The 13,259-nt window shown below is 38.6% G+C and overlaps 2 protein-coding genes across 9 annotated transcripts; both read left to right on the top strand.

Moving 5' to 3' along the window:
- Positions 1-2,266: 2,266 nt before the first annotated feature.
- LOC110883213 lies at positions 2,267-3,610 on the top strand. Its single transcript, XM_022131022.1, has one exon. The coding sequence runs from the start codon at positions 2,267-2,269 to the stop codon at positions 3,608-3,610; it is 1,344 nt and encodes a 447-aa protein (XP_021986714.1).
- A 1,981-nt stretch (positions 3,611-5,591) lies between these two features.
- On the top strand, positions 5,592-9,163 carry LOC110886400 (BTB/POZ domain-containing protein At3g44820). Of its 8 annotated transcripts, none has more exons than XR_002562800.2 (5): positions 5,592-6,040; positions 6,114-6,658; positions 7,420-7,640; positions 8,431-8,573; positions 8,830-9,163. XR_002562800.2 is itself a non-coding variant. In XM_035978758.1 (5 exons), the coding sequence occupies exons 2-5, from the start codon at positions 6,997-6,999 to the stop codon at positions 8,863-8,865; spliced, it is 432 nt and encodes a 143-aa protein (XP_035834651.1). In that variant the 5' UTR covers positions 6,462-6,658; positions 6,956-6,996; the 3' UTR covers positions 8,866-9,163. The 8 variants fall into 8 exon arrangements, 4 of the variants coding, with proteins under 4 accessions (XP_035834650.1, XP_021989877.1, XP_035834651.1 ...); XR_002562798.2 differs by having other exon boundaries at positions 6,956-7,640; XR_004869887.1 differs by having other exon boundaries at positions 5,593-6,040; positions 6,114-6,199; positions 6,492-6,658; positions 6,956-8,573.
- Positions 9,164-13,259: the final 4,096 nt, after the last annotated feature.

Raw genomic sequence — 13,259 nt, 5'->3', positions numbered from 1 at the left:
TGGAGCTTTCCTTCAGGGCGTAAATGATGACGAGTTGCTGAGAACGCTACATGGAAGGGATGGCGTACCCCCAACAATTGATGAAATACTTCGAATAGCCAAAGTATACGTCATACAAGAAAAGGCAGTGGCAGCTAGCCATGCAGCCAATAGGAAAAAAGAAGCCCTAAAAAACCAGGAGGAAAAGGATAATCGGGGGTCTAAAGGTAAAAGCAGGGGAGACCGATACCAGAGAAACGACAAAGATACGCGGTACGATAGACACCGGAATTCCTATTCGAGAAATGAGCCGTCGAAACCTCGATCCGAATACCCCAACTTGAGCAAGACACCGGCTGAAATTTTAGCCTCGGAAAACCTCAGGTTTAACCCACCGAAACCACTGAAAGATAATCCTAACAAAGATACGAGTAAGTATTGTGAATACCACAAAGGGAGCGGTCATGACACCAACGATTGCTTTCAGCTTAAAAAACAGATCGAATATTTCGTAAAGGCGGGTAAATTGGCACACCTAGTAAGAGATATCAAGCAGGGCCCACCTGTCGTCAAGGAAGAAAGTGATAAGGCGGCAGGCAAAAGGCCGCGTGAGTTGAACATGGTACACGCGGACATAGGAAGGGGGGCAAAACGGAGTTTCTCCACACTCGAACCCTGGATGTTGGCAACAATGACCATAGAACCTCGTATGGAGGATTTGTACCTTACCACAGATGCCCTGATCATATCCGCTGCAGTAGGAGACTACCGCATGAGGCGAATCCTGGTTGACACCGGGAGCTCAGAAGACATTATCTATGAGCATTGTTTCAACAGAATGCAACCAGAAGATAGAAAGCTGCTTGAATCAGTACACGCCCCCATCAAAGGGTTCACAGGGGAAAAGGTTGACCCTATTGGTCAGATCACTTTCCCGGTAACTTTTGGGCAATCACCTAGAGAAAGAACCATACTCCTGACCTTCCTCGTGGTTCGTGCTGAGTCATACCACAACGTGATCATCGGAAGGTTCACCCTGGGAAAATTGGATGCTATAGTCTCCACGGCACGAGGATTCATGAAGTTTCCTACACCGCGGGGTATTGCAACTGTGTTTCGTGACAAGATTGGAGAAGTACTAAGTACCAAAAGATGCCGCCAAGGGCCCACCGGAGCCACGGGCCCAGAAAGATGGGTGCTAAGCACACGCCATCCGGACCAGATGGTCACAATCGGGGACACCCTTTCTCCAGAAATTAGAAACGACCTGAAGCAATTGTTAAGAAGAAATGTTGACATCTTCGCTTTTGAACATTCTGACATGACAGGAATCCCCCGTGATAAAGCAGAACACAAACTTGCAACGCTCCCAGGCGTTAAGCCGGTCGCACAGGGTAAACGTAGCATGGCCCCGGACCGACGGGCAGCAGTTGTCAAAGAAGTACGAAAATTAGTGGAAGCTGGAATCCTCAGGGAAACACAATACCATACATGGGTATCCAACCCGGTTATGGTAAAAAAGCCAGATGGCACATGGCGAATGTGCATTGATTTCAAAGATTTAAATAAGGCGTGCCCCAAAGACGCGTACCTGCTGCCCGAGATTGACTTAAAGGTCGATTCCCTGGTACCCTACAGATTCAAATGTTTCCTGGACGCGTACAAAGGGTACCACCAGATCAAGATGTCCAAAGAAGATGAAGAAAAAACAGCGTTTCACACCGATGTGGGCATTTTCTGTTACACAAAAATGCCTTTTGGACTACGAAACGCTGGAGCTACCTATCAGATACTCATGGACAAGGTGTTCGAGACACAAATCGGACGAAATTTGGAGGTCTATGTCGACGACCTTGTAATCAAAAGCAGGGAAGAAAAGCAAATGTTAGCAGACATCGAAGAAACTTTTCAGCGGATTAGAGAGTATAACATTAAACTAAACCCAAAGAAATTCTCTTTCGGGGTGGAAAAAGGGAAGTTCCTTGGGGTAGTAGTCACCCGAGATGGCTTCAAAGCCAACCCAGAAAAGGTGGCCGCCATAGCGCGGATGCCTTCCCCACGAACATTAAAGGAAGCTCAAGCCCTGAATGGGCGGCTAGTGGCGATAAACAGGTTCTTGGCAAGACATGCCGAGAAATCCCTGCCTTTCATAAAAACGTTGAAAGAGTGCCTCAACAAGAAAAACTTCAAATGGACCAACGAAGCGGAACAAGCTCTGCAAGACATGAAACGCTTCATAGAAGGATTACCCATGCTGACAGCACCAAGGCCTAATGAGGCATTATAGATGTATTTAGCGGCAGCTCATACCGCAGTAAGCGCTGTGCTCATGGTTGAACGGGATGGAAGACAAACACCGATATATTACATCAGCCGGGTATTAGCGGGACCCGAAACGCGGTATCCCACGTTGGAAAAGCTGGTCTTGGCATTGGTACACGCCACACGGAGACTGAGAAGATATTTCCAGGCGCACCGCGTACAGGTCCTAACCAATTACCCACTGCAACAAGTCCTGCACAAGCCGGAGATTTCTGGCAGACTGGCCAAGTGGGCAATTGAACTTGGCGCTTTGGACATCGAATATCAGAAACAAATAGCAGTTAAGGGGAAAGTAATTGCTGATTTTCTAGCCGAAATACCTGAAGGAGAAGCTATCCTGGACCCAGTCGTCCAGGACATCCCGGAATCTAGCACTGCCCGGCAGACCTGGAAACTATACACCGATGGGTCATCTAGTGGAAAGGGATCTGGAGCCGGCTTAATGTTGATAAGCCCAGATGAGATCAGGCTAATGTACGCTTTACGCTTCGATTTCGAATGTTCTAACAATGAAGCGGAGTATGAGGCACTACTAGCAGGTCTGAGAACGGCGAAATCTATGGGAGCGGCAAGGGTAGACGCATATGTTGATTCGCTGCTGGTCAACAATCAGGTAAACGAAACGTACGAAGCCAAAGATGAATCGATGGCAAAATACTTGGCGAAAACAAAGGAACTCATGGATTCTTTTGACAACGTCACGCTCAATCACGTATATAGAGGCAAGAATCAGATAGCAGATGCTCTCAGCAAACTCGCCACCTCAGGTATGGAAAAGGAAGTCAAAGTCGAAACGCTGCAGACACCCTCAATTGAACCGCAGAATGTTTCCGGCGTTACGGCGGAAGATCCTTGCTGGTACACTCCGGTTCTACGTTTCCTTGAAACAGGGGAGCTACCTCCCGCCAAAGGCGAAGCACAGAAGATACAAACGAAAGCGCTGCAATATGAGATCAATAATGGTGTCCTATACAGAAAGTCTTACCTGGGCCCACTGCTGCGATGTGTCTCCCCAACAGAGGCAAAGTATCTCATCAGCGAAATCCATGCAGGTCTATGCGGCATACACGCTGGACCCCGGGCGGTGGTAGCCAAAATCCATAGCGCGGGATATTATTGGCCTGGGATGCACGAAGACGCTGTAATCGAACTTCGGAAATGCCGCAGCTGGCAGAAATTCGCTCCTCAAACAATAAGGCCCAAGAACAGCCTAGTACCGGTGACAGCAGCATGGCCTTTCCAGAAATGGGCCGTTGATAACCGTGCACTCGAAGGGACGACCACACAATTTCGTGTACAGAACGTTTGATACGTATGCATCCTCCGAAGGACTGTCATCTTTGACCTTATCCTTTGGTCCTTTTTCCCTCCAATATATTTCACCAGAAATAACAGAGGCATCAATATAGAAAAAACTTTTTCTTCCAATCTTTATCCCTAGAACTAGTAGGAATGTCCCTAAGGCAGGACACATCAGTGTCTCTCCGATCGAAGGTAAAGAAAGGGGATTTCCATACAAGCACGAAGAAAGCCCTAAATACAACTAGTTCCGGAATATGACCTAGGGCAATACAGGCAAATTCGAATTGGTGAAGTTTCACCAACCCAAGGGGATGTAATTGAGAAATGTGAATACGATAAAAATCGAGCACCAATTTAAGAAACTTGGTGACGGGTAATCGAAAATTGCAGAACTTGAAGAAATCACTAAACAACGTGATTTTACCCGATTTTAGAGGAAATGCAGTATCCGTCTTGGACGGCAATATGGGGTTCCATTCGGCCCGGATGCCGTAGTCTTGAACAAGATTGTTGTAAGACGTTTCACCCCACTTGCAGAAAAGCACATCGGTAGTGGCGGCAGCAGAAGAGGACGATTCACTAGGTTTGGAAGCCATTTTTTGGAAAGAATGATGAACGAACGATTTAGGGGAATGAAATTTAAACCCTCATATATGGTAGTGTTTCTTATACGCAAAAGTAACCTTTCAAATTCAAAAAGCCGTACGAACGGAAATACGTGTCCAAACAGGGTAAGCACAGTTGTCATCCCAATGATGACCCAACTGTCACATCCTATCTTTTCGCCGTCATTTCCCCAAAACATAACGGCACTAGGCCCAACGTATTTGGCAATAATCATAATAAAATAACTTTTCTTTTTTCTCTCTTAGTCCGAGCTAATGGATTTCTTTCCATGAATTCGGACTGGGGGGACATGACGAGGTATGACCCGCATTGGTCAACCCGACCCGGTTACAACCTATTATTTTAATATGAATATAAATGATTATTCTAGAACTTTCCATCTCCGCACGGAAGTTACACAACCAAATCTCCAACTTTTCGGGAAGATCATGCAAATCCCTAACTTATCGGAATATATCCTAGGTTAGAGGAAACCCTAATGAAAAACCTATAAATAAAGGTAAATGTATAAGGTATGATCATCTTGCTCTCACATAACTTTCTCTTCTCAATTTCCTTTTACTCCCACAAACCGAGACTTATTCTCACGCCGGAGGGTGGTTACAGGAATAACCCCATTCCTGTAACGAGTCCTAACGGTGCTTCTGTTTTGCAGCCAATCGTTCGGGTCACTGATCATTGAAGTGCTAGCCGTAATCACCGTATAGGTCGGTGTCCGGTTCTTGACCCTTTGCACAACCCTAGTGAACATCATCCTTCTCGGGCGGTTATTCAAAAAATAATTAAAATACTTTTTGATTTTAAGTAAGAAATTATCCTTAATACTAAACATGATATTAATTAGTTTTCCCATTTTACATAATTCGTTCTTTCCCTTTTCGTTCCTATTATATTTTTTTTTGCCTCTATATTGAATATTGAGGAAATTACTTTTTGAGTCCCTGTGTTTTAGTGGTTTTAACCACTTGAGTCTAAAATCAAAAAGTTTAACGCTCCGAGTCCCTAGCCATTTATTTTATAACGTTTTGAGTCCAATTTTGTTCATTTTATAACGATTTGAGTCCAAAAAATTGGACTCAAAAGGTTAAAATTTGGATTCAAAAGGACTCAAATGGTTAATGAAAATGCTTATAGGGACTCAGGTCGTTAAACTTTTTGCTTTTGGACTCAACTAGTTAAAACCACTAAAACATAGGGACTCAAAAAGTAATTTACCCTTGAATATTTAATCTATTATGTATATTAAAACAATACATTTTGGTGCCACTTGGCATAATTTTAATCCACTAATTGCCACCTGGCAAGTTAATACTCCTCTCAATATTGATTTGAGCGGCATTTTCTTTTCCCCCTATTTCCCTTCACTATCAATCATCCCTTCTCTATTCAATCATAATCCTATTTCCTTAAAACCAAATCACGCCCTCAGCTTCTTATTCACAAACCCTAATTCTCTATACTGCATCTATGGCGTCAAAAAATTTCCTTATCGCCATAAAAGGACCCTTCTGGTTATCAGATACATCAATGGCCTCAAAAATTCGATTCCAAAACTCTTTTCATCAATGGCGATGGCGAATATGGCTAGAAGAAAAACAACCAGTCTCTTTCATGTACACTTTCCTAAGGATTCGTGTCTGGATCTGATGAAAACAACGGCGTTGTTATCGGTGGCGGCCCAGACTGATACATGATTCTTTGTTGAAGATTGGCGACATCTCTTTGTTTCTCATTCGTTTATGAACAATAACAGTTCCTGTGGTTCAGATTGGGCTTTTGTTGATGTAGCAAATTTGTTTATTCAAAACAGGTAAGTTTTATTTTTGTTTTCTGATTTGTAATTGATATTGTGTTGAACAAGTTTGCACACCTTCTGAAATTAGGGTTTTTATCAAGGGTTGATCACTTTTTTGATGAATTGGGATGTTGACCGAAAGTTATTCTCACTGACTCTCAATGATTGCTTCAGGTATGACATTTATTGATACGATGCAATTAACAAATTTCAAATTATAGTTTTATATGTTTATTTGAGGAAATTTCAAATTTGTTAATAATCGTAACCAATATGGATATTTGAATGTTAAATATGTTTATACAGATTATAGTTTTATATTTTTCTTTGTTATAATGTTACTTTTGATGTAGAAAGTGGTAACTTGTGTGTGCTTTTTTGGTTGACATTTCCTCTACAGCTTTTGTTAACTTGTGTGTGCTTTTTTGGTTGATTTTTGCAAATCTCTAAAGGGGCTCTCCTGTAGGAACCATCTTACAAAGTCAATAATGAGTAGGATGGGAATGAATATGAAGCAATGTTTATTAGATCAAGAAGAACTGGTCGTGGTGGATGGAGAGCATTTGCATTAGAACATAAATTGGATGATGGCGATGCTTTGGTTTTCAAATTGATTGAGCTACAAGATTCAAGGTACATCATTTACCATTCTAATTTGAATCAATCAACAAGTCAATTTAAAGCCACAGAATAGCTTTATTTTATTCTGCATATGCTTTTTTATTGCATTTTGACCCATTTACTTTTGAACAAGCCAATTTGGTTTATATTTTATCTTTAACGGGTAAAAGGGAGGTGAGCTAAAAAGGAAATCGTTTGAAAGTAGTCATTTCAAATATACCTTTAATGGATATATCCTGGAATGCTTTATACAAATTAATTTAGTTATACTTGTAAAAATATATTTCTAACTTACTTTACTATTTGTAGTTGATTTTACATTAAAAGAATTACAAAATTTAAGGGCAAAGATGAGGGTTCCGTTCCGTGATCATCAGCAATATAATGGTTAGTTTCCTTTTAATTTTAAAGAGCCCAATGTTCTTTGAAATAAAATCCAACAATTTGCTGAAAAATTAACCGGGGCTTTGTAATATAAGTTCATAGAAGGTATTTGAGCTCATACATTACAGAGGTGTTTTGCTTTGAACTAGTCAAGTACATCAAACGGCTTAAATAAATATTTAGCTCACTGTATCTAAATGCATAAAAACTTTCAAAAACTGGATCAGCATTATTATATTCTACTTTTAAATCATATTAATCTCTTCTTATAAAACTAATGGATAGAGAAAGCAAATAAAATGTTGCAAGTTGGCCAATCTGACTTAATACGCAAGGTGGGAATTTAAGTTGTGTTGAAAGGATTATAAATCATTTTTTGGCTTGTGAAGAGAAAGTTACAGTTCTTTCTACGAGAACGATTGTTTCGGAAGTATCGCCGTCGTCTGTACCGTTGAGGAAAGTTTCAAAGCTTGTGGATAATTATACGGCGGAGGTTGCATCTGAGGTGAATTTGAAACCTGAAAAGATGAAATCGCTTGCGGAAATTCTTCCTGATTCTGCAAGATCTTTGAATAATGGGTTGTATAGAGCTTTGGATGTGTATTTTAAGGTTTGTTTCTTATACTAGAGGTGGGAAATGGGCGGGTCGGTGGGGTAGGTAACGAGTCAAAACTGGTAATTTGGATTTTTGGTGCGGGTCAAAACAGTATGGTCTGATTGGGTTGATCTAGAATATTTTCTTTAAGTTTTTAGTAACAAGGTAACCAACTTTGGGCAAATTTCTTTATTAGGTAACCAACTGTATTTAGACCACAGAAAACCACATTATTTTTAGAAGAGTAAAGTACACGGATATTCCCTATGGTTTATCGAAATTTTGGATTTGGTCCCTAACTTTCCAAAAGTACACCGATGGTCCCTGTGGTTTGCACTTTGTAACGCATTCAGTCCCTAACTCGGACATGCCAAAATTTTGGATTTGACTTTATTCTGACATGACACTTGCAAATCAATACCTGAAGATTACTTACAGAGTTCTATGTGAAGTTGAAAAATGAAGTATAGAGTCTTTGTAAGTAGTTTATATGGTTTATGACACAAGAAAATCCATCCTAGATGTTTGGATATTGATGACGTGGACATCTGTTATGGATTTTGTTTAACCTAAAACGCTTATAATGTCGGGTAATTAAGCCCGTTACATGCTTATTCTTTTGTGAAACGTTGCATCTGATTCTTAGGTGTATAGACACCTGATTCTTAATTTTTTAATCCTATATTTTTTGGGCCATTAAGATTTGATCAGGTGTCTTTGGGTTCTTTTGACCCGTTACATGTGTATTTGGGTTCCTAAATTTGTATATGGTTCATTGTTGAGCTCTGTCTCTTTTGTATATGAGCCAAGGTGGGTGGATGCCCAACACCAAACTTTTACATGCCAATGCTTTCGCCAAGTCAGCAGGCACCACATCCAGGTGGAAGTTGTGTTGATGTTCCTGGGAAGCAGAATCAGCAACAACCCATTCTTCATACGCAGCAACAGGTTTGTTGTACTATTCTGTTGCTATGTTTTATTGAATAATAGATGGTGCCATATAGACTAATGTAACCCCACCCACTTGGTAGTAACATTAGTGATGTGTCAAAAGGGTTATGATGTTGGGAATCTGGAGCATTTGAGTGATGCTGGTGGAATCTTTGCACCAAATGCTTTCCATTTTGGTTTCTTAAAAATGAAAAAAAAATGTATTTATTATGCTTTAGATATATGGGTGATGTGTAAATCTTGTGGGTGTTAGCGGAATAGCTGGAACCTGAGTCAGCAACAAAGGTAACTGAACTGCTATTGGAGATAGTTCTCTCATCGCATGATTGAAAACCATGCAGTGCTAAAAAGATTAATTTCAAAGTCTAGATACATTGTTGTGGTTATCGTTTTTTGTTTTTATTTTTCTAAAATGAAGGGTACAAGAATAGGTTGAAACAACAATATGTCGAGTTTCCAAAGGCAGGTTCTAAACAATTGTTCCAGGTTGTTGACGAAGTTTAGGAGTGGTGTGGTGATGTTTAACTGCTGTTAAATTGTTTCTAATATGATATTTAGATGTGCCAAGGTCTCTACTAGGTGATGTATTATGCTTGTGTTATCAATTTCTTGCTGGACTTCTCATCTACCCTATTATTATAAGTTGGGTTTTGCTGATAAAAAAGAAGCTAATTTAGATAAAATCAATATTTAATATTTAACTAAAAATTAAAATAATTTTAACCATTAGGCTAAAAAGACCAACCAATAATGCCAAATATATCAAAAAGTCAATACGACAGTCCAATTGGTTTGAGGGGTTTATGTTTATAGGCAAATATCAAGTATAAAATAGACTTTCATTCGGTTTTCTTGAGAATATTATTACAAATGAATAACCACCAGTTGAAATATAATTATATGTGTACATTTTTTATTACCTTTTGACTTGGTATTCTGAAGCATGATCACCTCCAATAGATTTTGACCTTTCAAATGGTTCGGAACAAACCACAAGTGCATTTAGTGATCATCTAAATTCAATAGGATTTATTGTAGATTAAACTAAAATCCAATGATCATTTAAATTCAATACATCCAATTTGAAGAAGACAATAACTTTTGGATTTACGATAGAAGTGTAAAATAACAAATAGAGATATTCGTATATAATAATACAAACACACAAACATATACAAAAGAGCCGATTTCGAACGAGTTTTTTCAACCGAGATTTGAGTGAGCCATGAACCTTACCTTTTGAACAACCCTACTCTTCATCCCTTCATATGTACTTCAAATTTTCTTTGTATAAATAATTAAAATTTTACATGAGTTAAAGGTTTACATTATCCGCACACATAAACGAACAAGCTGATTTCGAGCTTTTTTCAACCGAGATTTGAGATTCGAGTGGATTGATAATGTGACAACGTGTACCTTTGACCTTAATAATTAGAAGAGTTTCGCACCTTAAAATACACTATTATTAATTTAAATAATAAAAACTTGCAGCGAGTGAAACATGTTTTGTAACCGGCAGTTCTTGCCAAGCGTATTTATTTTCACACATTTAAATACATATTGTAGACTAGTATACAAAACAAAATCAAAGTACCAAATTCTATCGTATAAAAGCAAAATATTCAAAACATTAACCCAAAAAACAAAAGTTTCAAATCCAAACATTCAAAACAACAAAAACAAACAAACTTTCAAAACAACAACCTGAAGATTATTGGCAGTCATTGTTGAGAATCGATGTTGAGATCCAGTGATTACGTATGTTTGTTAAGATTTTGAAAGGTCTCTCATAGATGAAATACAAATCTTAAAAAAAATAGTTACGTACCCCCACGGGTCCACACACATTAAAGCCTCATAACCCGAAGTGACGTTTTCCCGACCTGCGCCTTATTTGCGCTTAGGCGCGCCTGGGCGCTCGCTTTAATAACTATGGCTTCCGTTGCATCGCGAATTTGGTTTTGATTCTGGCTCAAAACCAAACCGCCCCGTACATAGCCCTAAACTCACCAACCTAAGTGATATGTTTCCCGATATATAACCCGTGAAGGTCATGGGTATATAAACTGTTGGGTGTGCTTTGAGGTTGAAACATTAAGCGTGGGAGGGTATAAAGAGGAGACATTAAGCGTCACGTAGCAGTCACGTTAGCTAGGCGGCGTGGTAAGAAAAACACATGTATTTTATATTGCACTAAAAAGGAGCAAGCATGTCCTTTCTTAGGTTGTTTTCAGTGACATTTTATAATTACTCGTGGATGGTGAAAAGATACAAGGTTGCAATTTAAGCCAGGAAGATTGGAGCAAGTTTGAGAAAATCACTTTCTGACAAGCCATGTCTATAATCCTTCTTTGTTTGCTTTCTGTTGGTTTTGGCCCCCTTTGGGTTTTGTACTATGTAGGCATTAGCTCCTTGCTAAGTCTGTATGTTTGTTTTCTTCTTTAAGTGAATCTTTAAGTGAATAAGCATGCTTAGGCAGGTAAAAAAAACTAACTGCATTGGTTTTGTAACTTCGTTTGATAATTACGTACCTGCGGGTAGAGGGATGTATTTCGTTACTTGAACTTTTATTTCTTTCAAATGATTATTTCAACAATTTTAAGTTATATACTTGTGTGTTAGTCCACCCGTGAAATTCGCGGGATCTTAGGCTAGTAATATGATAAAACGCTTTACGAAAAATTGCAGAGAAAACTTAACGTTAACTTTAACAAATTTTTTGACTTAACCAATTACACACAATGCCACTGACAAAATAGAATTGAAACATTGACAAACCTAAAAGGAACAGGCTAAATATGCGTAGGATGTCCGGATTAAAATTTGCTAAAACAAGTGGGGAATTGAATATTTTTTTAATGATTTGAATTACTAGAGTATTATCGTCTCACCAGCAGAACAACCCGATCATATCCATCTCCACTAGGCAATAATGTCTATAAACCAATTCAGGAAGAAACCCAATAAATATAGGAAACCCCCCCTCGTGAGAATCGAATTCAGGACCTCATGGTCCCTAAGCCTTATCCTACCCTAAGATGCCACTAGGCTATAATGATTAAGTGTAGAAATGAGGTTATTTTAATTAATTTAATCATTTAATCTTTAGTTTTAACATATGATCTTAGAGCACATCTTTCGTTAAGAATTAAAAAGATGCGTACACAAATATGACATATATGATATCTTTCAAGAAGATGATGGGAGTCTTTGTTGTCATGGCCACACCGGTTGCAGACTTATTAACTTAAAAATGTATGCACCTTCATCATCAATGGAAAATTGATGACATGAATTGCATTGCCTTGCCTTGCATTGTACAGAATCTCAAATATATAGAATTAGAAATATCAAAGACCCCATAAAAAATTGGCATCACCAATCTTACAAGCATACTAATAAAAAACGAACGGATTATATATTTTTTTGATAGCATCAAAATTTGGATCAATACCAGTAAATTTAATTGAGATTCAACACAAAACAAAACAGCATGCATATTAATTAGTTATAATAATCAAACCCAACATGCAATCATAATATTCATGATAATATCAAATCTGAGATACATTCATTCATTCGAGAAGAAGAAAACTAATCAACGATTCGGGTTGGAGGCAACGGAGAGAAAGATGATAACTGCCACCAACAACAAAGGAAGCAGAACAATCACCGGAATCGACGGTGGTGCCACGGGTCCCATCCCCAGCGGCAGAAACAACATGCATCCGACCACCAAAAGCATCGCGACAACCGATCCAACGCCCCAACCATATTCCATATTTTCCATATCTTCTTCTCGAATTTGTTTAGTTTAGAGGACAGTTAATGTATATCTCGTTTGTTTGTTTGTCTGAAAGTAAGTTGTTTATATATATGCATGAAGGGGTACTGTGCCTCTTCTGAGGGGTACGACGGTTTGTGACGGCTGATAGTTTTTTCTTTGAACGGTTGTGACGGTTAACTAATTTTAAATAGTTGAGTCTGTGCCGTTATTTGGTGATGTGTGAGAACAGCGGTTAAGTGTTCTGACGTAGGCATGCATGCATGCATGCTACGTAGTGTAGAGACTTTGACGTGTGAATTTTAAATCACTAATTTAAAACAAAATAGAACCCGTGCTTTGCGGCGGGACTATTAAGCCAAACAAAAAGTAAACATAAAAATGATGAAACACGCACATACGTTTCAGCGTGTTAACTCTCAAAAAATAGACCAAAAAAGTAAAATATAGAAAAAAAATATTTAAGTTGGCTTAGGACCCATGAGTTTCGACGAAGTTGTTAAATCGTAAGAAAAATAGACGTAAAAACGTTGAACCATATACGCACATTGAAGCATGTTAGTAACTCACAAAATTTAGAAGGAATTGTAAAACAATAAATTTGTAAAAGATGTAAAGTATAGAGACCAAAGTTGAAAGTGGAAAAGTGTTGGGGTTAAAATAGAAATGTATGTGACAAATACGTAAAAGATGAAAACTATGAGGTGAAAAGTGTAAAAATGAAAACTATAGGAGTTATGTAAAAGATGAAACTATTGGAGTTAAAAGTGTAAAAGATAAAAAAAAAAACAAAAGTGTTAAAAATAACTAAAAATTTAAGGGTAAAAAAAAAAGTTGAAATGTGTGAGAGGAGGTTTCTTTTTGGCAAATTAATACATAGGTAATAAAGATCCTAA

The sequence above is a fragment of the Helianthus annuus genome, chromosome 10, assembly GCF_002127325.2.
Source record: "Helianthus annuus cultivar XRQ/B chromosome 10, HanXRQr2.0-SUNRISE, whole genome shotgun sequence".
NCBI classification, from domain to species: Eukaryota; Viridiplantae; Streptophyta; class Magnoliopsida; order Asterales; family Asteraceae; genus Helianthus; species Helianthus annuus.
This window is presented reverse-complemented; position numbering and strand designations above follow the sequence as displayed.